General features: G+C 67.1%; 3 protein-coding genes across 6 annotated transcripts; 2 read left to right on the top strand and 1 right to left on the bottom strand.

Moving 5' to 3' along the window:
- The first annotated feature begins 67 nt into the window (after nt 1–67).
- On the top strand, nt 68–5466 carry LOC104326475 (PHD finger protein 13-like). Its single transcript, XM_075417881.1, has 7 exons — nt 68–112; nt 253–325; nt 392–657; nt 2147–2239; nt 2403–3000; nt 3366–3404; nt 3516–5466. Exons 1-7 carry the CDS (start codon nt 68–70, stop codon nt 3740–3742), a joined length of 1341 nt encoding a protein of 446 aa, XP_075273996.1. The 3' UTR covers nt 3743–5466.
- Nucleotides 5467–5639: 173 nt separating this feature from the next.
- Nucleotides 5640–7979, bottom strand: PRR18 (proline rich 18). The gene is made up of 2 exons (XM_075417882.1): nt 7806–7979; nt 5640–7512 (listed from the first exon to the last, which is right to left on the bottom strand). The coding sequence occupies exons 1-2, from the start codon at nt 7977–7979 to the stop codon at nt 6364–6366; spliced, it is 1323 nt and encodes a 440-aa protein (XP_075273997.1). The 3' UTR covers nt 5640–6363.
- A 2752-nt stretch (nt 7980–10731) lies between these two features.
- VWA5B2 (von Willebrand factor A domain containing 5B2) lies at nt 10732–22611 on the top strand. Of its 4 annotated transcripts, none has more exons than XM_075417358.1 (22): nt 10732–10890; nt 14127–14282; nt 14661–14822; nt 15110–15335; nt 15440–15594; nt 16044–16175; nt 16299–16423; nt 16563–16739; nt 16822–16932; nt 17042–17244; nt 17488–17602; nt 17686–17871; nt 17974–18133; nt 18209–18498; nt 19559–19784; nt 19872–20216; nt 20297–20434; nt 20511–20630; nt 20867–20944; nt 21137–21206; nt 21595–21703; nt 21991–22611. In XM_075417358.1, exons 2-22 carry the CDS (start codon nt 14144–14146, stop codon nt 22600–22602), a joined length of 3879 nt encoding a protein of 1292 aa, XP_075273473.1. In that variant the 5' UTR covers nt 10732–10890; nt 14127–14143; the 3' UTR covers nt 22603–22611. The 4 variants fall into 4 exon arrangements, with proteins under 4 accessions (XP_075273473.1, XP_075273474.1, XP_075273475.1 ...); XM_075417359.1 differs by having other exon boundaries at nt 20514–20630; XM_075417360.1 differs by having other exon boundaries at nt 15110–15323.
- Nucleotides 22612–23044: the final 433 nt, after the last annotated feature.

The following is a 23044-nucleotide window of genomic DNA, read 5'->3' on the forward strand; positions in this document are numbered from 1 at the left end:
GGGTCGTGCTGCCCTGAGCGGGAGGCGGGGGGAGCTCTGTGGGGTGGGGTTGGGGGCCGGCACAGGGATGGGTTGCGTGGGGGGGCGTCCGGGGGCCACGGATCCGGTTGTGGTTTGGGAGCTGCGAGGCACCGGGGCTGGGGGCGGGCGGGAGGAGGGAGCAGAACGCGGGGGGGGGGGGGGGTGGGGTTGCCGTGGGGACGCGGGGGCGGTGCCAGCGCCCGGTAACACGGGCGTTCTCCCGGTGCCCAGGGCTGCGCGGAGCAGAAGGCGGAGCGGTGCCGCCGGTGCGGAGCCCGGCCCTGCCCTCGCCCCCTCCGCGCCGGTACAGCCGCCTCCCCCCCCCCCCAAAACCGGGGCCAGGCCCCGCCCCCGCCTTCCCCGCCACCAGGTGGCCCCGCCCCTGCGGCCGGGGCGGCGCTCCAGCCTCGCTCCGAGCGGCGGCGGGCACCGGCGGCGGGCAGGGCCGGGCAGGGCAGGGCGGTCCCGGCGGGCGGCATGAGCGGCGGCGGCGGGCGGGCGGCGGGCGAGGGGCGCGGGGCCGGCCCCATGCCCCCCCCCGCGGGAGCGCTCCCCCGCGGCGGGCCGCGCTCGGCGGGGAGCAGCCCCGTGCCCAGCAGCCCCGTGCCCAGCCCCGGGTCCCCGGCGCCCGAGGAGGTGAGCGGGGGGGGGAGGGGGGTCGTGTGTGTCTGTGTGTGTGTGGAGGGGGGGGTTGTGGGGGGCTGTGTGTACGTGCCCGGGGGGGGGGGGGGGGGGGGGCTGTGTGCGTGCGCGTGCGAGGAGCCCCCGGGGGGCGGCTGTGCGCGCGGGGGGGGGGGGGGGATGGATGGTGCCGCGGTGGGTCCGGGGGGGGGTGGGCGGCGGCGGGCCCTCGGCTGGGGGCTGCGGGGGTGCTGGGGTGCGTGAATGGGGGGGCTGCTGTGCGCCGGTTCCTGGGGGGGGGAATGGGGTCCCGTTGCGGTGCCGGGGCGGATGCTGCTCGTGCAGGGGGGGGCCGTGTGCGGGGGTGGGGTCGCCCCCCCCCCCCCCCCCCCCAGGCGGCCGGTCGGGGCAGGTCCGGGAGTGCGGCGCCATCTTGGGAGCCATCAGGTGCCCGGCGCGGGGACGGGCGGCGGCGGGGGGGGGGGGCCGCCTTCCCCTCCCCCGCCTTCCCCTCCCCCGAGGGCCGCGGCCGCCTGCCCACGGGGGGAGCTGGGCAGCCCGGCCCCAGGGGACCCCCCCGTTCCCCGGGGCGCCGGGGTTCTGCTCCCTCCGCTCGGGGGGTGCCGGCGGGGGCTGGCTCTGCCGCGGGCTCCTGGACACCCCCAGCGGTCCCGCGGCCGTGGGATTGCCTGGCCTCCCCTCCCGGCGGTCCCGCGGCCGTGGGGTTTCCCCCCCCGGCCGTCCCGCACCCGGCGCCGTGGGGTTCCCAACCACCCTCCCCCACCCCCCCCGGCGGTCCCGCACCCGGCGCCGTGGGGTTCCCGTCTCCCGCACCCGGCGCCGTGGGGTTCACATCCCCCCCGTGGTCCCGCGGTCGTGGGGTTCCCCCCTGCAGCGGTCCCGCACCCGGGGCTGTGGGGTTCCCATCCCCCTCCCCCCCCGTGGTCCCGCACCCGCGGCTGTGGGGTTCACATTCCCCCCCCACCCGCGGTGGTCCCGCACCCGGGACCATGGGATTCCCATCCCCCCCCCGCACCCGGGTCCGCGGGTCCCTGGCGCTCTGTCCCCTGGACTTGGTCCCAAGCGGCGCCGGGCTCTTCCGGCTGAGCCGGGGAAGCCCAAATCTCCGGTCACGCTCCCAGCCCCAGCCCTGAGTCAGCTGGCGGGGGGGGGGGGGGGGGCAGGCAGAGGTCCCCGGGGCTCCCGAGCCTCTGACTCAGGCTGTGCCGGGCAGCTGCTGTGCTTTCCGGGTGTCCCAGCGTGTCGTCGCTGGGTGTCCCCCCCTCCCTGCAATCTGGGCTGGGAAGGGAAGGGCTGCATCTGTCGAGCCAGATGGGTTACGGGGAGGATGGGTGGCTGGATGGATGGGTGTTCGGGTGACCTAAATATTATCTGCTGGTAGAATTGCCTGGCAGTCTGGGGCTGCCTGCCAGGGTCGGTTGCGACGGTCGGCTCAGGTTGGGGGTACCCGAGGAGTTTAATCAACGCTTGGTGTTTGTTGCAGCCGTTGCAGAAACGACAGAGGACCGTGGAGGACTTCAACCAGTTCTGCACCTTTGTGTTGGCCTACGCAGGCTACATCCCCTACCCTGAAGAGGTAAGCGGGCTTGCGGGGTGTTCCTCTGTGAGAAGACTGGTCGCAGACCCAGCTCCCAGTTCTTCTCCTAGAGCAGCGTTCTCCATCCCCAGCCCCTTCCTCCTTACTCGGAACGCCTGCGCTGCGGTCTCCCCTGCTAGTCCTGCGTCTCCCCCTCTTGCAGAACCAGCCCTGGACCCACGGAGGCAGCATGAGCCCCCAGAACAGCACAGGGAGCACTCAGGACAGCGATAGCTGGGCCTCGTCCCACTCCTCTGACTGCCAGGTCCTGACGGACGACGGCAGGAGCAGGAACGCCGTGGCGCAGGGGGCCGAGGACGGCAGCCTGCTGGTGAGCTGCCCTGCCTTCCCCACCAGCTTCTATGATGTCCGGCCCCAGCAAACCAAACGGAAGAAACCGGCAGCGAAGAAACTCGTTTTGGAGCAGGAGGTGGAGAAGAGGGTGCCGCTGAGCATGGGAAAGGGCTCTGGGGCAGAGCAGGACGGAGCGAAGGAGCTGGCTGCGCTGGAGGGACAGGTGCCACCCGTGAAAGAGGAGCTCTTGGAGCCTTCCCTCAACCCGGCTGGGGACCCCCAGCCCAACTCCCTCCTGGAGGAGCTGATGAAGGAGGAGAAGGACTGGACGCGTGGAGCACAGGGGACCGAGAAGCCGGCAGGAGATGATCCTCAGCTGAAGGAGCACGACCCCTGCTCTGGAGGGAGGAAAAGCCCCAGTTCTTGTAGTACCTTGGACCAAAGCGAAGGGGAAGATGCAAGCCGAGGTGAGTGTGCGAGGGAGGGTGGAGGGCCCTGCTATGCTGCGGCCAGTGCCGAATATTGGCCCTCCCTCGCTGGAGTCCCCCGTGCTGGCTGCAGGGAGGGCTTGTCGACAGCCCAAGCCTCTCCCAGCGACGGGGGTACCTTGGGGACCTGGGAGGACCGAAGAGCAGAGGGCAGGGAGCTGGCCTGCCCTGTGGAAGCTCTGTTCCGCAGAGTGAGCGGTACAGACTTGGCGCGTGTCTGAAGTGGGCTGTCAAGTTGCCTTGTTCATCGGTCTTTTTTTTTTTTCTCTTTTTTTTTTTTCTTCTTTTGTTTTCTTTATTTTTTTTCCTCCTTTCTGCCCCCCCCCCGCCTTTTGCAACTTTAGCAACAGAATTTGCAGCAGCTCCCAACACCAAAGCAGAAGGTGAGTAGGGGGGCTGTCCCATTTAGCACAAGTGGAACTGGCTGGTCTGGCCACAGCCGGACCTGCAGCTAGTTAAGATGGTTTCTGACTGGTGCCTCTTCCCCTGACCAGACGACGACGCCTGGGATCTGATCACCTGCTTCTGCCTGAAGCCCTTCGCAGGGCGGCCCATGATCGAATGCAGCGAATGCGCTACCTGGATCCACCTCTCCTGTGCCAAGATCCGCAAATCCAACGTGCCTGAGGTTTTCATCTGCCAGCGATGCCGCGACGCCAAGCAGGAGATTCGCCGCTCGAACCGAGCTCGGACGGTGCCCCGCAAGCGCTTCTGTGACTGAGGCTCCTCCAGAGCAGGGAGGCCGGGGGTCCCCGTCCTGAACCGAAGGCTGTAGCCCGGTTTGGCTAGACAATCAATGCACAGTAACAGCAGGGGAGGGGCTGGGCTGTCCCCCTTGCACTTCTGGCTCCTGGAAGCTGCCACACGTGTCCTCCCTGGGCATGGCGTTGGCCACGGAGCTCGGTTACCCCAGAGGTGTGGGGGGGAGAGGAGGGTGGTCTGGCTGCACACTAGGTCGCTCGGAAACACCTCTATCCTCGCACAAAGCTGGCTCAGTGCCTTTCCCCCGGGGCGGCCGAGGAGAACCTAGTCCTAGTAGTTTTTCTGTGGTGTGGTGGAAGCTTAACACTTATCCCAAGATGTGACTCCCCTTCCTCCTTTTTCCTCACCGTTTTCCTTTCCTTGCCTCAGACCTGCGGGTGGGCTGCGATGGCAAAGCCTCGGTGACCCAGGTTCTCCTCCAGCAAGCAGGTGCAGCCGAGGTGAGCTCCATCCACGCAGCATGCTGCCCTCCGGGGTGGGGGGAAGGGACATCGGTCCTCCTCATGCCCGAAGCGGGCTGGGGCTCTGCATCTCAGGGGGGCATCAGTGGAGCTGTCCATCCCTGGCTCCTCGGCCTTGTAGGCTGCGCAGGTGAAGTCCTTCCCCTGGCCCGTGGTGCTCCTGGTTTGGTTTGCTGTGCCTGCGGCCCCGTTGGGTCAGGAGCAGCAGAGGCATCCTGTAGCAGGTGATTACAAAGGCTGTGCTTGCCGAGCAGCCCTCCTTGGTTCACGTTCTCCAGTTGCACTGAGGTCTCCTGTGTGAAGGGGAGCGAGGTTTCTGGCCTGGAGACTGAGGTTACCCTCAGAGCTGGCTGTGGCAGGGCTGGGAGCCCTTCAGAAGGGGAGCAGGGGAGTGCTCCAGTTAGCTTTCCACATTTTCACTTCCAGTTAAAACCAACTGAAGCTTGTACCCTATGGCCGTCTGTCTGCGGGGCTGTCTGGTGGAGCATCTGCTTCCGCACCAGCTGGGTGTTGAGACCTGAGCTCGGACGGAGCTGGGAGGCCCTTGCTTCCCAGCACTCCCTCCATCACACAGCTTGGGGTTTTTTCCTGCACTTGTAGAGTGAAACCTAATGACTTGTCACGAGTGGGCCCTGAGCCCCTTCTGCTATGCAACTGCTGCTCCGGAGACACAGGTTGTGCCCTCTCCAGGCCCCTGGTTAAGTTTGGCAGTGGAAGGCTTTTACCCCTCCGTGTCCCCTGTGCACGGAGTGTGTGTATGTGTGTGTGATCTCCCGGGGCCCCGCGTGCACCAACTGTTGGATCCCACCTACTCCTCACAGCCCCTCCAAAGAGCCTGGCCCCACGTGCCTTCTGCACTTTCCCGGGGGACGCAGACCCCGATCCTGTCCTGGTGACGCTCAGCTCGGCCCCCAGCACGCCGCTGCCCACAGCGGGGAGTGGGACAGCCCCGACGACTACATTTCTTAACTGGGTTCTTTCCTACTTGCACATCTGGTTACTGTGGGACCACAGCTGGGGGAGGGTGGGGGGCAGCCCCTGTCGCTCAGCAGCCCCCAGGCTCGTCCCTGTGCCTCTCTCCTCCTGTGGAAAGCCTGGGCCCCAAAAGTGCTTTATGTTTTTATAGTTACTTTGTATTGATATGTAAAATAGCAAATTCTGGTCCTTGCCCTGTGGAGTGTGGCTGGAGTCTTATGTATATAATAAAGTACTTTTGCCATAACGGTGGTGGCTTTGGCATGGTTCGGTGGCCTTGGGTCTCACATCCCTCTGGGACCCAAGTGCTCCCCTTCTGCTGCGGCTGGGAGGGGACCCGGTGTGGGGATCCCACTCAGCCCTGCTCCCCCCCCCCCCAGGTAAACACCGAGCTGAACAAACAACAGGGAACAAGCAAGCCAGTGTATCTTGTATTTAATAGAACAACGACCACCTCCCCGCGCTGGTGTGGCGCACGGGGATGCTCCACAGGAAGGTCCTCGGGCTGGGGGACAGCCTCCTCACCAGGTACCATCTTCCCGAGGCTGCAGCCAGCTGGTCATGAGCATCACGGGTCACTCCAAAGAAGCTGCAGGCCCGATGGCTCGGGGAGGAAGGGTGTCCACGCGCCCTCGCTGAGGCTTAAGGCACATCACCATTTAGCTCAAAAAGCTGTGTTTTGCTCTTGGGCTCTGACCAGCTTTCCCTGGCTCTGTCTCCACGACGGAGAGGAGTTACAATTCAGTCCTGACAGCAGTTGAGGTGCCAGAGGATCCAGTTTTCTCCACAAAGTCAGTCTGTCATTCCAGCACAGAGACATCACTGGCTTCCCCTGCAGATCCAGAGGCGTGCCAGCGTCCCTCGGGCAGAGATGTCGGGTCAAACGGGGGACAGGACAAGAAGGCACTAGGGGCTGAGCTGGCTGGGCTGGGAAGGGCCAGGAAGAAGGCCCTGTTTGTGGGGACCCCTACCAAAGCACGGTCCTACTGGTGCAACATTTCAGTCCCGAGGCAGTGGCACTGGGGCAGAGGCAGTGAATGGTCCAAGAACAGCAGCGAAACCGGACATAATTTCTGCGCTAGGGGCCAAAGCTGGGTTTGTGCGGCCAAGCGAGCATCCAGGCGAGCAAGGCGGGGTGGGGGGTCTACTCCTCCTTGGCCCAGACAGAGCCACGTGCCTTCTCCTCCAGGTGGGGAATCACAGCCTCCATGTAGAACTTCTCCAGCTTGGGCACCGTCTGCCCCCAGAACTCGGCGTCGAACTCCACGGGGACCACGGCCGTCTCCTTGGTGGTGTGGACCACGAAGTCGGCCTGCTGGAAGCCGGCGGCCGCCAGCTGGCACTGGACCTGGGTGAAGTAGGCATGATCCTTCTTCAGGGCGTAGGAATCCCCATCCACCTCCAGGCAGAAGTCCTTGTCCTTGCAGGCCTCGCGCACCGTCCTGTTCCTGTGCTTGTAGGGACACTTCACCTCCAGCAGCCCCAGGGCCTTCCCTGTGGCCGCCTCCTTGATGACTCCGTCCGGGCTGGCGGCGATCCACTTCTTGTCCCGGTGAATGAAGAGGCCGCAGTCCTCCACCTGCACCGGCTTGCCCACCGCCTGCGACTTCAGCTGCTCGTAGGCCTGCACGGCCGCCTTCTCATTGCGGACCCCCCAGGACATGGCCGGCGTCTGCACCCCAGGGCTGGAGCTCACCACCGCTTTCAGGTAGGACTGGGGCACCTCATCCGTCTTGCCGTTGGCGAACTTGCTGTTGGCGATCCTGGGGGCCACGGAGGCGGTGATGCGGTTTTCCCGCCACTCGTACCACTTGGGGTTGCTCCGCTGGCCCCGGGTCTCCTTCTCCACCTGTGGGATGTCCTGGGGCTCCAGGGGGGGGAGGAACTGGCCCCACACCCCGCTCGGGTCAGCCCCGGGCTGCTTCTTCTGTGGACGTGGGTCAGGTCTGGCTGGACCAGCGGCTCCTTTGGCATCTGATGGCTTCTTCTGGGTCCTGGAACAAGTCTCGGTGGACACTCTGTGCTGGTCCCCGGCATCTCTTCGGGCTCCGCGGGATGCTGCGGGCCGTGGCTGGGCGGAATCCGGCTTTGCCCCCCGCCCCTGGCTGGCCCCGGCAGCCGGAGTGCTCCTGGATCGGTTCCCCGCAGCCGCGGCCTTGGCGCGGGTGGCCGAGGCGGACGGCGGCGGTGCGGCGGGGGCCGTTTTGGAGGCGGCCGTGGCCGGCCGAGGGGACGCGGTGCCGGCGGGCTCCTTCCTGGGCCTCCCCATCGCCACGTCTCCCAGGGCCTGGTGCTGCGGGGACGGGATAAAGCTGAGCGCGCGTCCTCGAAACACCGACGTCCCTCTCCCCGACGCCCCTGCCCCGCTGTCCCCCGGGGTCCCCCGCCCGCGCGGCTCTGTCCCCACGCCATCCCCCCCCCCCCTGCCCCGAAACCCAGCCCCGCGTGGGGGCCCCGCCGGCTCAGCAGACGGGGCGGCGGGGACAGCGGGGTGGCCACCCCACCGGGGAGGGGGAGAGCGGTGCCCGGGGACCCCCCCGGGGCTCCCCACGCGTGTCCCGGCCCGCGGGACCCGCCCGCTCTCACCGCGCCGCCGCCGCTCCGGAAGCTCGCCCCGCCCGCACCACGTGCCGGCGGGGGGGGACGGGGGGGCGGGCCCCCCCCCCCCCGCTGCTCCCCGCTAGAGGGAAGCAGCCGCTCGGCCATCCGCGTCCGCCGGGGACCTGGCCCCTCCGCTTCCCCTCTGCTTCGGTCCCGCATCGCCCCCCCGCACCACCCCGCGGGCAGGATTCTGCTCCCTCCGTGCCCCCCCCCGGATTCGGGGTGGTTTCTCCCCCGGCGCCTCAGCGAGGGCCCCACCGGCGGCGCGGGGCGGGGAGCGCCGGGATCCGAAACTCGCCGAGTTCTGCTTCCAGCGGCCTTGTGGGCGAGGCCCCACCGGCTGCGCGGGCCCCGGCGATTTCCCGGGCGAGGAGACCCCCGCAGCCCCCCGCAGCGGCACCCCGGGAGGGTTTCCAGCCCGGGCAGGGCGAGCGGGGGCCGACGGCCTTCCCCGCTCCCCCCACCTTGGGGTCCCCGATGTCCCCGCCAGCTGCCCCCATCTCTGCGGGCATGACGCTCCCCGGTCTGGAGAAGAGCAGGCTCCAGGGTGACCTTAGAGCAGCCTTCCAGTATCTGAAGGGGCCTGCAGGAAGGATGGAGAGGGGCTTTTCACAAGGGTGTGTAGTGATAGGACAAGGGGGAAAGACTCTAAGCTAAAACAGGGCAGATTTAGATTAGGTATTAGGAAGAAATTCTTCACCATGAGGGTAGTGAGTCATTGGCACAGGTTGCCCAGAGAAGCTGTGGCTGCCCCCTCCCTGGCAGTGTCCAAGGCCAGGTTGGATGGAGCTCTGAGCACCGTGATCTGGTGGAGATGTCCCTGCTCATGGCAGGGGGGTTGGAACCGGATGATCTTTAAGGTCCCTTCCAGCCCAAGCCATTCTCTGATTCTATGAAAAGCGACGCCGAGCTCTCTGCGGGTCGGTCTGTGGCCGTGACGAGCTGCTGTAGCGCGGCTGTGACGGTGCGGAGCAGGGACACACATGCCCGTTTGACGCCGGTGCGATCGCTTGTACGGAGCGGGACGGAGCACATCTGCGTCTCACCAGGGCTGCCGCGCGTCGCCAGTGGGCTCAGGGAGACCCGGCTGCGTCCCCGGCGCTGCGGCCGCAGTGGCTGTTCACCTGCCGTAACGCCGGGGCCGCAGGCAGCGGCTGTCCCCAGGGGCTAGCCAAGCCCCATCGCCCCAGCTGGCGGCACCGGCCCAGCGCTCACATCCGGACGCTTCTCTTCGCCTCAGCTTGGCCTAGAAACAGCATCTCAGGGAAAACTCAAAGCTTGTGGGTTTGTTTTTTATTCTCAGGCTGGAGCAACCGCGGTGCTGGCCGTGACGATGGGAGCAGGAGCCCCGTGCGAGCCGCAGGCTGGGCGGACGTGCTGCGGCGCCGTGCCTCCAGCAGCGCGCAGAGCTGGCGTCCGTTGTGTGTGGGGTGATAGATGGGTTAGCGTCCTTCTCCTGCGGCCGTAAGTGACAGGGAACGAGGGCAGCTGCACGCTTCAGCTCTCCCCATGCAGCACAAGGAGGGGAAGCGGCGTGCCGTGGGGCACCTCGCACAGGGGGGAGGGAATGGCTCAGCATGCTCTTGGAAGCACCCCAGGGACGCGCAGAGTGCCTCTCTGCCAGATAATTGTGTTGGCTGAAGCGCAGGGTGAGGGGCTGGGAGGGGGGAGCGTGCCCCGTGCTACCGCATGCAGCGAAGGGCGTCTTCCACCGAGATTGTCCTCCTTTGCTCCTGCCGTCACCCGTGAAACCCGCACCGACGAGCCAAAGCCATGCGTAGGTCAGCTTAGAGGTGAGATGGGGTGGGGAGATGCTGCTCTGCCAGGCCCCCTCGCTCTGGGGCCACCCCAGAATCCCCTGCTGAGGACCCGGGGACTGCTCGCTCCCCAGCACGGCCAGCTCTCCCTGCCCTGCTTTGTGCCGGTGCGGCTGGGCTGGCCCCAGGCTCAGCGTGGCTGTGACGCGGGGCTTTGCGGTGCATGGGGGGGGGGGGGCTCCCCTCTGCGTGCTCTATAAAAAGAGCTGCAGCAGCACAGCCCTGTCCGTAGCTCGGCGAGGGAGCTGCCTGGGAGAGGCCGGGCAGAGGCTAGCCCCAAAGCTGATGGTTTTCTTCAGTCCCGCTTGGGAATGCAGGCAGCAGCGGCTGAGGGATTCCCGGTGTGCACCACGGTGGGCGATCTCCCTGCCAGCAGGCATGTCCTGGCTTTGCTGGGATTTCCTGACCGTCTGCACCCTCCCCAAGGGGGCTTGATGTCACACTTGTCACCCAGAGCCTGGGCTCTCCCCAGATCCCCCCTCTTCCCTGCTCTTGGGCGCTGGGATTTCACTGCAGCAGACGGAAACTGGTGAGGACGGCCCCCATGAGACCCCAGGGCACCTGGGTTTGGGGTGGATGCTCGGCATCTGCCTGTGCCCAGTCCTCTTCTGGTGGTCTCAGGGCAGCTGAGACCTTTCCCAGCAAAGCTGGTTGTGACACACGTGGCCCACGGTATTTGTACCCAAGAGTTCAGCCGGCTGGTGGGGGTTTGCGTTTTGCCCCGTGCTTTGTTTGGGGGGGGGACACAGGGGGCAGCTACATGTCCCAGGCAGCCAAACCCTGTGTTTGTGCGTCACCCTGGGGTCTCACCGGCACCCAAGTTTGGCCAGACATCACCACGCTGTGAGTGCAGAGCCACCCACAGCAGTGGGCTCTGCTCTTGGCCAGCGCCTGTCACCCTCGGGGGTGCTGGCGGTCCCCTGAGAGCCCCGGTGCCACCGGTGAGAGCATCCCCCAGCCCTCCCCGGGGCGGCGGCACCAGGGAGTGTGTCTCTTTAACGAGGCTGGGCTTGGAGCAGCTCTGATGCTGGCACAGGGAGCGAGGGATGGAGCGAGGGCGGTGAAGGAGCCGGTGCCAGAGAGGGAGCCTGCAGCAGGGAGAGGCTGCTCATCCTGCCGGGTACCGCAGCCCCGCAGCCAGAGGGGCAGCGAAACCCACCCCAGGGCAGAGGGCTCTGCGGAGGGCAGGGACCCAGCGGGTGCTGAGCCAAGCCTGCAGCCCCTGTGTCATCCTCATCCTCCTCCTCCCCCAGGTAAGGTCCAGGGTGGGGGGGAGTCTGCGACCGCGGGACCCTGAGGGGGTCCTGCAATTTCTGGGTGCTCCTGGGTCGCAGACCCACTGCTGGGCAGGCCTGGACTGCGGGAGCGGGGAGAGGTGGGAGATGAGGCAGCAGGGCCACAAAAGTGCTGAAATCGCCATCGGGCACGGACCTGACAGGGCTGGCTTTGATGACTGCTGGGAACATATCCCAGGGTGTCCACAACCGGTCCCTGGCCCACGCCACAAGTGTCCCGTGGCTGGAGAAGCAGTGGGACCCTTCCACGGGGCTGCCCCACCGGGACATGCCTGTGCTGGGGGAAATCCGTGGGGCTGGGGCATTTTTTTTGGGGGGTGCCTGTGTTAGGGTGCATCGAGGGTAAATATCTCCTGTTCCCTGGCACGGGGCTGGGGTTTTCCAGGGGTTTTGGCAGCTGTGGGGAGGCGGGAGCAGCAGCACAGGTCCTGGATGCGGGGGTCCTGGGTGCGATGCATGTGCCGGGGCGCGTGTGCATGCATGCACGCGTGTGTGCAGCGGAGTCTGCTCGCTGTTTCGACTTCCCAGCAGATGCAGCAGTGGTGCCGGCCGGGGGACAGTACCGCAGGCTGGAGGCTCGGGCCGGGGACAGCCCCTCGCCCCGTCCCCTTCGCCTGCAGCTGCCGTGGAAACCCCTTTCCCCTCCACTCCCCCTCCTGGGGCTCTCTGCGAAGCCCCTCACCTCCTCCCTCCAAGGCTTCCTCCCTGCTCCAGCAGCTGGGACGGATCTTGCTCTCCTGCCCTCGTGCCCCGTCCCAGCGGAGCGACGCGGGGATGTCCCGCAGCGAGGGGAGCAGGGTGGGACAGGGGCAGCAGGAGAGACAGCACAGCTCTGCCGCGGAGGCTTGGGCTCCTCTGTTTCCATCCTTCTCTTGCACCAGCCTGTGCATCTGTCACCAGTGGAAATTTCCGCTGGGTTTGCCTGTGCCGGGGCTGGTCTGACCCTTCGCGGGGTCCACACCGAACCCCGGCGCGGGCGGCTGTCACTGCAGCAGGTGAAACTCTGACAACTTCGCAGGCAGCTAAGGAGGCTCCGCTGGGCTCAGGCACCTGGCTCGCTGCGGCAGCCTCCCCAGAAAGCTCAGCCTGCCCACGGGCGAGAAGAGAAATGTGAAGTTATTCTGACCTAGAGAAGAGACAGCTCCTTCTTGCCTGCACCGAGGGCCTTTTGCCGCTGGCACGGCAAGCGGCTCCCAGCCCTGCTCCTGCTGTGGCCCCCTCCGTATTGGGGATGCTGCTGGTTGAACCAGCTCCTGCAGGCAGCAGGTGGGAAGGGAGGAAGAGGAGGGAGCTGCGAAGGCGGTGGCATCCATGCTGGGGGTGGGGAGGGGGCTGGGGACCTGTTGGTGATGCCACGCTGGCACCTGGGGACAATTTGCCGCCCCAGGGGAAGAGGATGAAGAGGCCGGGGCGAGGACCATCAGGTCTGGTTTTATTCATTACCACGGGGCTTAGAGCAGCCAGCACGAAGCGCGGCGGGGCCAGATGGGGCCTGTTTACTCTGCGAGGGTAAATGTAAAGAGAAGTGATAAAAAGCAGCCGGGACGGCTTCTCCAGTAAGTTCCTGGTAAACAAGCTGGCAGTGCCCCGGCCAGCGGGCGGCACGGCAAATAGCAGGCGCGTTGCTGAGCATTAAGCCGGGTGCCTTGGGAACAAATGGAAGGGCTTTGGGGTGAAATCCATCGTTAACGGCTCGGTTGTGGCTGGGCAGGGGGAGTCCCGGTCCCCGGAGCCTGGCTGGGCACTGTGGTCAGGGCAGGACCCGGCTGCTGATGTTCCCGGCGGTGGCACAGCTGGTGTGGAGGAAAACCGGGCTGTGCAGGGACCCTGCGCTGCCTCGTGTGCTGGGAGAGTGGTGTGGGGGGCTCACAGCGCGAGCAGCGTCCTGCACACAGGGAGGAGGATGGGGGATGGTGGGCGGTGGGTTGGGTGGCCAGGAGCTGCCAGCATAACCCTGCCACGCCAATCGAGCAGATAAACAGCTCCCCTCTGGGATAATGGACTTTTCCTGGGATGCAGCCACGTTGCTAATGCACTTCTGCGCTTCTCGGGGGGTTCCCTGCCTCGTGCCAGCCTGGGGAGGTTGGTCCTGGCGCTGCCTCCGCGGATGTAGCCCTGCTCGGCTTTCAGGGGTGCTCTGGGAGAGGCACCCTGTGACCGCGTGCCGAGGGCACCCTGAGCCTCCCATTACCGCTGCTCGTACGAGCCGTTCCCGGGACGAAGGCCACCGGAGACGGGGGACCAGATGGTTCTCTTGTCACCTGGCCTTGTCCTTGTCTGGGGCGTGTTTGATGGCGTTGGGATGGGGTGATGTTAGAGAGACGCTGTGACTCCAGGCGATCATTTGGGATGCTGCTCCCAGGTGGTCTTCCCGAGGGGAAGAGAGGTGCGGAGTGGATTGGTGCCCTGGCTAGAAGGCATCCCCAGCCGCCCCTCTTCCCGCAGCCGCTGCCGAAGGGTGGGATGCCAGGCACGTCCATCTCCGGGCAGAGAGATACTTGCCCGGAGGCAGAGAGCATCATCCCCCGAGCTGGGCTCCCCCCGTGCAGTGCCTTCCCCTCTGTGCCGCTCTTCAGTGCCGCACTGACCTTGTTGTTAGTTATTAAACCCCCAGCAAACACTGCTCGCTGTTTTGGCCTAGTTACACCGTGGGCTTCTCGCCTTTTTTTTTTTTTTTTAAACAAATTGCCCTGGTAACCTCTGGGTGGATGGAGATGGGAGCAGCAGATGCTCCTCTCCCAGGCAGTGCAGGAGGTGGTCCGGGGAGGCTCTGGAGCCACCGAGATGCTGTGGGGTGGCTGAGAGATGGGCTGCGTGTGGCACGTTATCCATCGTGTCTAGGAGCCCCTGCTTGTCTGCCAGGGCTTGGGTCGTGCCTGTGACTTTTGCTGCCCACAGGAGAAGTCGTTTCACTGCCCAGCAGCCAGGGTGATTTCCCTGTGGTGTGGAAGAGCTCTTTGTGGGCTCCTGTGGCTCCCGACCCAGTTTGCAGGTGGGCTGGGATCTGAGCAGAGACCTGGGTCCAGGTCCCTGCATTTTGTGGATGCTGCAGAGAAGTGTTCCCGGGATGGGGAGGCTGGGGACCTGCCCCCCCCCTTGCAGGCTGGGCAGATGGAAGCAGCTTGCGTGCATGAGCCCCTTCCCGGCAGACCCCGTCCCCAAGAACCCAGTGCCTGCGTCCCCTCTGCTTGCAGCCGCCCGCCGAGGGACCATGCCGGGCCTCTACGCCCTCTCCTCCTGGGATGCTCTGCCCCTGAAGAGCTCCAGGGTGAAGACTTGTGCCAACGGGTACTCCCTGAGCATCACCGCTCACCTCGTGTACACCAACCCCCATGAGGAGCCCGTGGAAGGTAAGGGCGAGATACCGGGGCTGGCAGGGACCCCAAAAAGCACCCGTGCTGGAGAGCATCCTGTCTCCAGCCCGCCTGCGTCCCAGACCTCGCTCAGTGTGGGGAGCGGGGGCTGGCGGTGGTGAGGGCACCACCAACACCTAGCATCGCCCTGTGGGCAGGAGAAGAGTGAGGCTGAGCAGAAACACTCCCATTGCTGAGGAAGAGAGGGATTTCATCCTCCCAGCTACTGAGGCTCTGGGTCCTTCCCGCGTGTTGCTCCACTCTCGTGCATCTGAATTGCCCTGCAACAGGCTCTTAGCCGTGCCGCCATGGGCTACGCCGTGCCACGGCCATGTCCGTGCTGGGACCTGCCTTGAGGGTCTCTCCCACCCACAGGCATCTTCATCTACCCGCTAGAGGAGTCGGAGGTGGTGGCCGGCTTCGAGGCGGCGGCGGGCAGCCAGCGGGTGACATTCCAGGTCCAGGACCGGCACCGGGCGCAGGACTGCTGTCTCCAGTGCGGCCCCAGCGCCGGCCAGCCACGCCTCTGCACCGGTGGTGAGTGCCATGGCACGGGTGATCCCGCTGGGTCCTCCCAGCTGGGAGGCTCAGAACGAGCAGGGAGGAAGCGTGGGGGGATACGAGGGGCTGAGAGCCCCTGCCAGGCTACCCTGGTGCCTTGGGGATCTCTGGGGCTGGAGATCTCAGCCTCCGCTTTCCCCTCCTTCCACCTATCCCATCCCTTTGCATGGCCCTTGTTACATCGCCCTAATTAACTAGTGCAATTAAACCCCACCACCACCTCACACGCCCCGCTGACCCCCTACCATCCCTCCCCTGCCCAGGCCACCTCGTCCTGGACGAAGACGCGGAGCGCTCCACCTTCGTCATCGTGACGGGCACGCTGTGCCCGGCGGAGAGCCTGGCTGTCACGCTGAGCACGGCGCAGGAGCTGGCCACACTGCCGGACGGGGCCCTGCGCCTCCTGCTCCCCTCCGTCCTCATGCCCCGCGTCCCCGCCGCACCCGAGAGCGAGCCGGCAAGCTTGTGTGACGACAGGTTGGCCCTATGGTGATTTTCACGGCTTCCTCAGTCTCCGCCATCCCGGGGGGGGGATGCTGAAGTCGGGCGAGCGGGGAGGGGGGCTGGAGCCATCACCCCCTCTCCCCTTGCAGCCCCACCAGCTGTTTCGGGGGGCCGGGTGCCCGGAACCAGCCGTCCCCCGCAGCGCCTGTGGAGAGTGTGGACATCTTTCGGGGACAGCCCTGCAACCCTTTCGCTTACGAGTTTGCCTTCGAGCTGCTGGTGAAGGCCCCCTGCTTGCTGGCAGGTAGGGGGGCGGCTCGGGTGGCATTGGTTGGTTGGGCAAAACCTCCCAAAACATGGGTGATGTCCCCTGGGATGGCGTCCCCTCAGTCCCTCCGTGCAGCCCCCCGTTCTCTGGGCGTTCTCTTGTGCTCCCTATCCGCAAAGAAGCCCTTTCCCCATCCGACCCCTGGGGCTGGGACCCCCACGGTCTCCCCGCTCATGGCTTGGGGCAGCTCCAGGTCAGCAACCTCCTTCCGCGGGAAGAAGCGATGGACGAGGGAGAGGACGGGTGAGGTGGGGATGCAGGGCGGTGGGGCTGCCAGCCCAGTTAATCCCATTAGAGCTGGCAGGGAGCAGCCACCGCTGTGGTGCTGGGTCCGGCGCAGGTGCAGAGCCCAGCAGGTGGGGGGCTGAGACAGGGCCTGGGGGGGGGGCACAAGGGGCTGCCCCGCCACCGCCTCCTCCCCGCAGGGCTGGAGAGCCCGTCCCATGCCCTGCGAGCCGACGCTGACCCCTGGGCCAGCTCTGCCACCACCACCCGTGTCACGCTGGCCGAGCCCCACCGCTACGACAGGGACCTGGAGATCATCCTCTACCCATGCGGTGAGGGGGACTGGGACCCTTGGCGGGTTTGGGGGAGATGGGGCATCACCCCAAAAGGGTCCGGAGCATCGCTCGGCCCTGCGCGGCACGGGGCAGCTCCAAACCCCCCCCTGTACTCCCCAGAGCCCCACCACCCTCACCTGGTGATGGAGGATGGCACCATGACGTACCCCGAGTATGAGGCCCACGTCCGGAGCCGCCGGGATTACGCGCGGATTGCCAGGAAGGATGGCAGCGGCGAGAGACAGGTGATGGGGCATGGCCACCGCCAGCCTGGCGGGGAGGAGGAGGAAGGTGGGAGGCGGTGGGAGGGGGGTGAGGAAGACCTCGGCGCGGGCCGGCGGGGTGGGGTGGGTACGAGAAAGGCTCGTCCCACCCGGCCCGCAGGTGGCTTTTGTGCAGAAGCGTTTCCACAAAGACATCTTCCCCAACCCTGTGCTGATGCTGAACTTCTGCCCGGCAATCGAGGGCGTCCCTGGGGACCTGCAGAGCGTCACCCGTGAGGTCCTCTTCCTCGTCGACTGCAGTGGCACCATGCATGCTCCCGACCTCGACAAGGTCAAGGTGAGGCACGGCTGCGGGACCGGGGATGCTCCCGGGGTGGCCAGCCCTTAGCAGCCCTCCCCGGTCCCTGCTGTCACCCCAGGAAGCCATGCTGGTGGCCCTGCGGAGCCTCCCATCGGGGACGCTGCTCAACATCGCCGGCTTCGGCACCAACGTGAAGCCGCTCTTCCCATCCAGCCGCCTCTGCAGCAACGTGAGTGCCGCGGGGCAGAGCCCCTCACACCCCCCCTCCCCGTGCCCCCTCCCGGCTCCCAGCGCGGGGTCCGGGGGTCCGCTGCAAGTTCGGCTGTCCGTGCGGGCAGGAGACACTGCGGCGTGCCTGCGAGCACCTCGGCGGGCTGCGAGCAGACACCGGCGGCACCAGCCTGCTGGCGGCCCTGGGCTGGGCGCTGGCGCAGCCCCTCCACCACGGCTACCCCCGCCAGCTCTTCCTCTTCACCGGCGCGGCGGCGGGCAGCGCGGGCAGGACTCTCCGGCTGCTGCGCAGGCAGGCCAGCACCATCAGGTACGGCACCGCTGCGGGGTCACCGTGCTCTCCGTATCCCCTCCGACTTCTCCTTCTGCAGCCCCAAATCTCGCCCCAAGGGTGTCCTTCACCCATCACAGCCCCCAGTGCCACCGGCTGAGCCCTCCCGACGTGCCCCAACCTGGCTTGCAGCCCGGGCGGCATCGCTGCCTGTCGAACACCCCTGCCTGTCCCTGCTGCACGGCTCGCCGTGGCTTTTCATCGCCAGGCTCCCTCCCGCAGGTGCTTCAGCTTCGGCATGGGCCCACGGGCGTGCCGGCGGCTGCTGAAGGGCATGGCCAAGGTGAGCCGGGGCCGCGCCGAGTTCCTGAGCCCGGCTGAGAGGCTGCAGCCCAAGGTAATGCCCGGGCGGGGACCGGGGGGCACGGGGGGCACAGGGCCCTCCGTGGTGTCTGACACAGGCTCCTCTCCCTGCCCCAGCTGATCAAGTCCCTGAAGAAGGCGATGGAGCCGGCCATCAGCGACATCACCATCGACTGGTACGTCCCCGACAGCATGGAGGCTCTGCTCTCGCCCACCGAGCTCCCAGCCCTCTACCCCGGTGACCGCCTCGTCAGCTACTGTGTCCTCTACAGCATCGCCCGCTTCCGCGACAGGCGCCCGCCGGTACGGCTGGCACCGCTCTGGCACGGGGAGGATGGCACGATCCCGGTGCCGCCGGCTTCTCCCCGTGCCAGGGGGCTGACGGCGGTGCCCGCTCTCTGCCAGGGCTGGGAAGGGGCTCGCCGAGGCTCCCGGGGCTCGGCCTTCCCATCCCAGGAGGAGGTGCCCAGTCCTGGGGAGAGCCGCCAGCCGCCCCGGAGCAGCCCTGGATCAGGGGACGCCTCCCTGGAGCTCTCTGCCGGGGGCACGGAGGCGTCGGAGCGGAGTGAGTGGGGCCGGGGCTGGGGCGAGGGGGTGGCACGGGAGCCTTAGGCTGACGGGGTCTGTGCTCGCTGGGCAGGTGCGGATCCCGTTTCAGGGGCGGACATCTGGAAGCGGATTTACCAGCCCTCCTACATCCAGGAGCAGTACGTCCTGACGCACTGCTCCGTCAGCACCGACCCCAGCCGGGGGCTGCTCTCCCGCAGCTCCATCAGCAGCGAGTCCACCGGCTCCCGTGACGTGGCCCCCGAGGGCAGCTCGTCAGCCCCCGGCACCGATACCACCTCCCAGCAGGGCCAGAAGAGCCTGTCCCTCTGCGAGTCCTCCACCAAATCTGCCCCGCTGCCCTCCGCCCCGCCTAGCACCAAGGTAAGGATGCCGGCGGGGTGCAAGAGCTCACGCGTGGGGGGGTTGCTCCTGGCTTAGCTGGGGTCTCGCTGCCCCGTTGTGCCCGGACTTGTGGCTGCTGGGGTGGAAACCAGAGTGTTGCAGCCTGGATTTTAAACAAGGATCACCCATGGGTGCTGTGAGGATGCTCCTCCGGTGGTTTTGCCCAACCGGAACGGGACAGCTGGGGACCAAGTAGTTGGTTCCCCACTCCTCCAGCCGGTGGGCAGCTGGGTGGCCAGCAGCCCCCCTGGCCAGCTCAGATCTTTGTTGGTGCTGCAGCGATCAAGTGGAAATAGCTGGGTCAGCATCAGGCGAGGAACGTGCCAAGCTGGAGAGGAGGGGTTGGGCTGGCTGAGCTCCTGCCTGGCTCCTTCAGCCCTCGGCCAGCAACGGGCCACGTCCCTGCGGCTTCATACCTGGATTTCAAACCCAGCCAGGTCGCTGGGCTGGGGAGGGGTGGGTCCGCTGCTGACGATGTCCCCGAGGCTGGGTGAGGCCAGCTGTCACCCAGCTCCAGGACATGCGCCTTCCCGGTGGCACGGGTTAGGTAACCCGCTCTCCGCGCCACGGCACAGCTGGTGGCCTTTGCTGCCGAAATGTCAAGCGTAAGTGATTGCCCTGCAGCGTAAATGATCTCCCCGGGCTCCCTGCCGCTGGGGTGAGAGGCAGCACGGGTGCCACTGCCCTACCCTAGCTTGCAGGTGAAGCACCTCAGTGCGGGGACATCGCTTTGTGCTGGGGTCAGCATCCTGCTCTGGGGTCATCGAGCCTGAGCAGCCGAGCTAAGCCCCCCCCGCACACACAAAAATCTCTGCCACCTCCTCCTGCCTCGGCGTCGGCGCTTCCCACACGTGTGAGGAGCCTGGCGAGCATCGCCCGTCGCCTGGGAGGCTGCCGGGTGCCAGCCTGCCGAGCGCAGGGCTGGGTGTCAGCCAGCAGCCAGCCAGGGCCACCACAGGTGCCCCATCACAGCTTGGCGCAGCCTGGGCTCCGTGCCGGTGCCTTTGCCGAGCTCGCCGTCAGCCACCCCGTGCCGCAGGTGACGGTGGCTCTGAGCACGGAGGAGCTGGCGCGGCGGAAGAAGGCGCTGGCACATGCCGCCCTGGCCAGCCGCAGCTTTTCCTCGCCGCACGGGGAGCTGGACACCCTCCGGCTGTGCCGGGCGCTGGAGAAGGTGTCGCAGAAGAGGAACCAGTCCCTGGAGGGGCGGCTGGATGAGCTGGGACCCCGGGCACGGCGGCCGCAGCCGAGCGCGGTGGAATCGAGTGAGTGCTGGCTCCGGGGGGACAAGGGAGGTGGGGACGGAGCCGGGTGTCCCCAGATTGCTAAGCCCACATCTTGCTGTTGCCCAGATAACCTCCTCTCGCCCACCCACCTGGACTGGGACATGCTGGTGGAGCCTTCCTACCTGTTCAGTGCCTCGCTGGCACCCGAGCCGGGGGACCCCAGCCCGGGCGATGCCAGCTTGCCCCTGCGCTGCCAGGTAGTGATCCACGCGCTCCGAGCCGGCAAGCCGGTGTCCTGGGAAGTGACAGCATCGCTGGAGCCACTGCTGCAGCCCCCGGAGGGGCCGGGCAGGGAGGACTCCCCGCGGTGGGCAGCCAAGGCCTGGGACAAGCCACTGCACCGCTTGGCAGCACGCTCCGTCATCCAGGACAACGAGAATGCAGCGCAGCGGGAAGCCAAGCTGGAGCAGGGTGGGTGCCGGTGTGTGTCCCCCCGCCATCCCGACACAGCCCCAGCGTCCCCCTGTCCCTAACCGCCTCGCTCCGCACAGGTTTCGCCCGCCGATTTCGCCTGAAAGCCGTGCAAACCAGCAAAGCCTGCAACGTGCCTTCCCTCTACACCCGCCTGGTGCCTGTGGACGTGGCCACGCAGGCGGCCCTGCCCGCAGCCCCCGAGGTGTGGGGCACAGGTACGGCCGGGGGGCCCGGCGTGCCGGGGAGGGGGCATCCAGGGGATGGCGGGTTGAGGTGGCACCGTCCATGCAGCAGGCTCGGCCAGCCGGCCACGAGCCGCCGCAGCAGTGAGCTGGCACCACAGGAGCGTCTCAGGGGGTCCAGGCCAGCAGCAGCACGCAGAGGAGCAGGATGAGCCCCCCGTCGCTGCAGGTACCCATCCAGGCCCTTACGCCAGCTCATGATCCCCAGGGACCTGCCTGAGCACCGGGGTCCCTGGGGACCCTCAGCTCCTGGTTAGCCCCGGCTGGAGCGCTGTGGGTGCCCGGGAAGAGGCATCGGCCCCTGCCCCACACGGTGGGGGGGAACATGGGGGGCAGTGTAGCAGCACCTGGCAGCAGCTCTGGGTTGTGAGTCGCAGGGGTACTCAGCGCTTTGCTCTTTTGCAGAGCGAGATGAGACCCCCGGGTCTCCAGCCAGCGTCTCCTCCGCTACCTACGGCTGGGAGAAGCAGAACGGCTCCAACAGTGCGTCCAGGGGGCCAAGGGGTGGATGGCGGGGGTGGGGGGCTGCCCCCAGCACCCTGCTGCTGGCAGCTGAGAGCCGGAGCCTCTGCAGCACCCACGCCTGCCCGGGGCACTGGGCTGAGCCTCCCTCGCCAGTGCCAGGGAGCGGGACGCACTTCTGGGTGCATCATGGACCCCCCAATGCCCTTGCAGGGCCTCCAACCAGCCCCTCCACCACCTCCATGGGCTCCCAGAAATCCACGGAGAGCATCGCTGGCTCCAGGTGAGGCTGCGGGGCAGTGGGGGGATGCAGGGGGTCAAAAAATAGCACGTTGCAGGTGAGAGGGGCACAGTGCCACTTCTTGGGCACAGCAGGTACAACGTCCCCTGCCAGCTCCTGCGGCATGTGGGGTGGGGTTGGTGCTCCAGCCCCTTCCCTGCAGCAGGCTGGGGTCCAGCTGCCCAGGGAGGTTGTGGAGTCTCCTTCTCTGGAGATATTCAAGCCCCGCCTGGACAACGTCCTGTGCAGCCTGCTCTGGGTGACCCTGCTTGGGCAGGGGGGTTGGACTGGGTGACCCACAGAGGTCCCTTCCAACCCCGACCATTCTGTGATTCTGCCCGTGGGGAACTGTGTCCCCCTGCCACCATTAGCTCCCCCATTTGCCCCACAGGTTTAGCCTGAGCCGGCGCAGGGGGCCCAGCCTGGTCCTGCGCCCACAGTGCCTCAGCCCGGAAAGCGAGCGCTCCAGCAACCACGCCAGCCACGACTACCTCCCGCTGGTAAGGACCCCCGCCCGACCCACCCGGGGGGGCCAGCAGCCACCCACCCTGCCGGGTCCCAGCCAAGCCGCTCAGGCGATGCCCAGCGGCACCAGCGCCCAGCTGAGGATGTGAACCCCTCCCCGGGTGCCTGCTCAGCCCTTGAACGGCCCTGGGGGGCTTTGCTGGCTTTGGTGGGGGGGTGCATTGGGCAGCCTCTGTGCCCCAGGGACACTCCTGCAGCCCCACCACTGAGTGCTGGGGGCCACGGCGGGTCTGCGTCCCTGCCTGGCCCACCCCCAACGCAGGTGCAGCTGCAGCAAGCCCAGGGGCCGTTCCAGCTCTCCGAGAGCTTCTCCGAAGTGGTGCAGATCCCCCTGGAGCGCCTGCGCCGCGCCTCCCCCTACGCCTCCCACCGCGCCAGCCTCAGCCCCGCGTCCCCGGGGGCCAGGAGCACCCCAGAGGCATCAGGGCCCGGCGGCGGGGAGGGCGAGGAGCCCACCGCCACCCCCCAGCCCAGCTCGCCCCCATCCCGCAGCACCTGCTCCGAGCTGCCCAGCGTGGCCGTCTGGGCGCAGGCCGACAGCGGGCACGGCTCCGAGTCTGACACCGGCCCCCAGTCGTCCGCCCCCTCCGAGGCCAGCGCGAGCTGGCGGGATGCGGGGCTGGAGGACCTGGAGAGTGCCAGCTGGGCCACGGCGGTGGCCCTGGCCTGGCTGGAGCATCGCTGCGCCGGCTTCTTCGAGGAGTGGGAGCTGGTGGCGGCCAAGGCAGACGCGTGGCTGCAGGCGCAGCGGCTGCCCGAGGGGGTGGACGTGGGCTGCCTCAAAGGGGCGGCCAGGCACTTGTTCCTGCTGCTGCGTCACTGGGACGAGAACATCAAGCTCAACATGCTGTGCTACAACCCCAACAACGTCTGATGGCCGCCGGACGGGGACAATAAAGACGCCTGGCTCCATGCTGCCTGCGCACGCGTCTCCGTTACACGCCGGAGCCCAGGAGGGATCACCCCCTTCTCCGCCATCTCCCGCGGGAGGGAGCAGGAAAAGCCGTGCTGGAGGGACCGCTTGGCTGCATCAAGGCCGTCCAAACCTTGAGGCAAAGCAGTTTTGTAGATCCTCTGTGTCAACCTCAGCCCAGAGGCTGCTCCCCTGCCCCGGGCAGAACTCTCCCGCAGCTGGGAAGGGAGCTCCCACGGCCCCGGGGCTGCTCTGCCTCCCGCGGTGGGACAGGCTGAGCCACGGCCGTCCCGACACCGTCACGGCACGAGGACGCTGTGGCCGGGGAAGGGCACACAAAGCCCCCTTTATTGGGGAAGTCCTGCCCGTCGGGGGTCCCCAGGCCGCCCGCTTCGAACAGTTC

This window comes from Opisthocomus hoazin, chromosome 4 (assembly GCF_030867145.1).
Source record: "Opisthocomus hoazin isolate bOpiHoa1 chromosome 4, bOpiHoa1.hap1, whole genome shotgun sequence".
NCBI classification, from domain to species: domain Eukaryota; kingdom Metazoa; phylum Chordata; class Aves; order Opisthocomiformes; family Opisthocomidae; genus Opisthocomus; species Opisthocomus hoazin.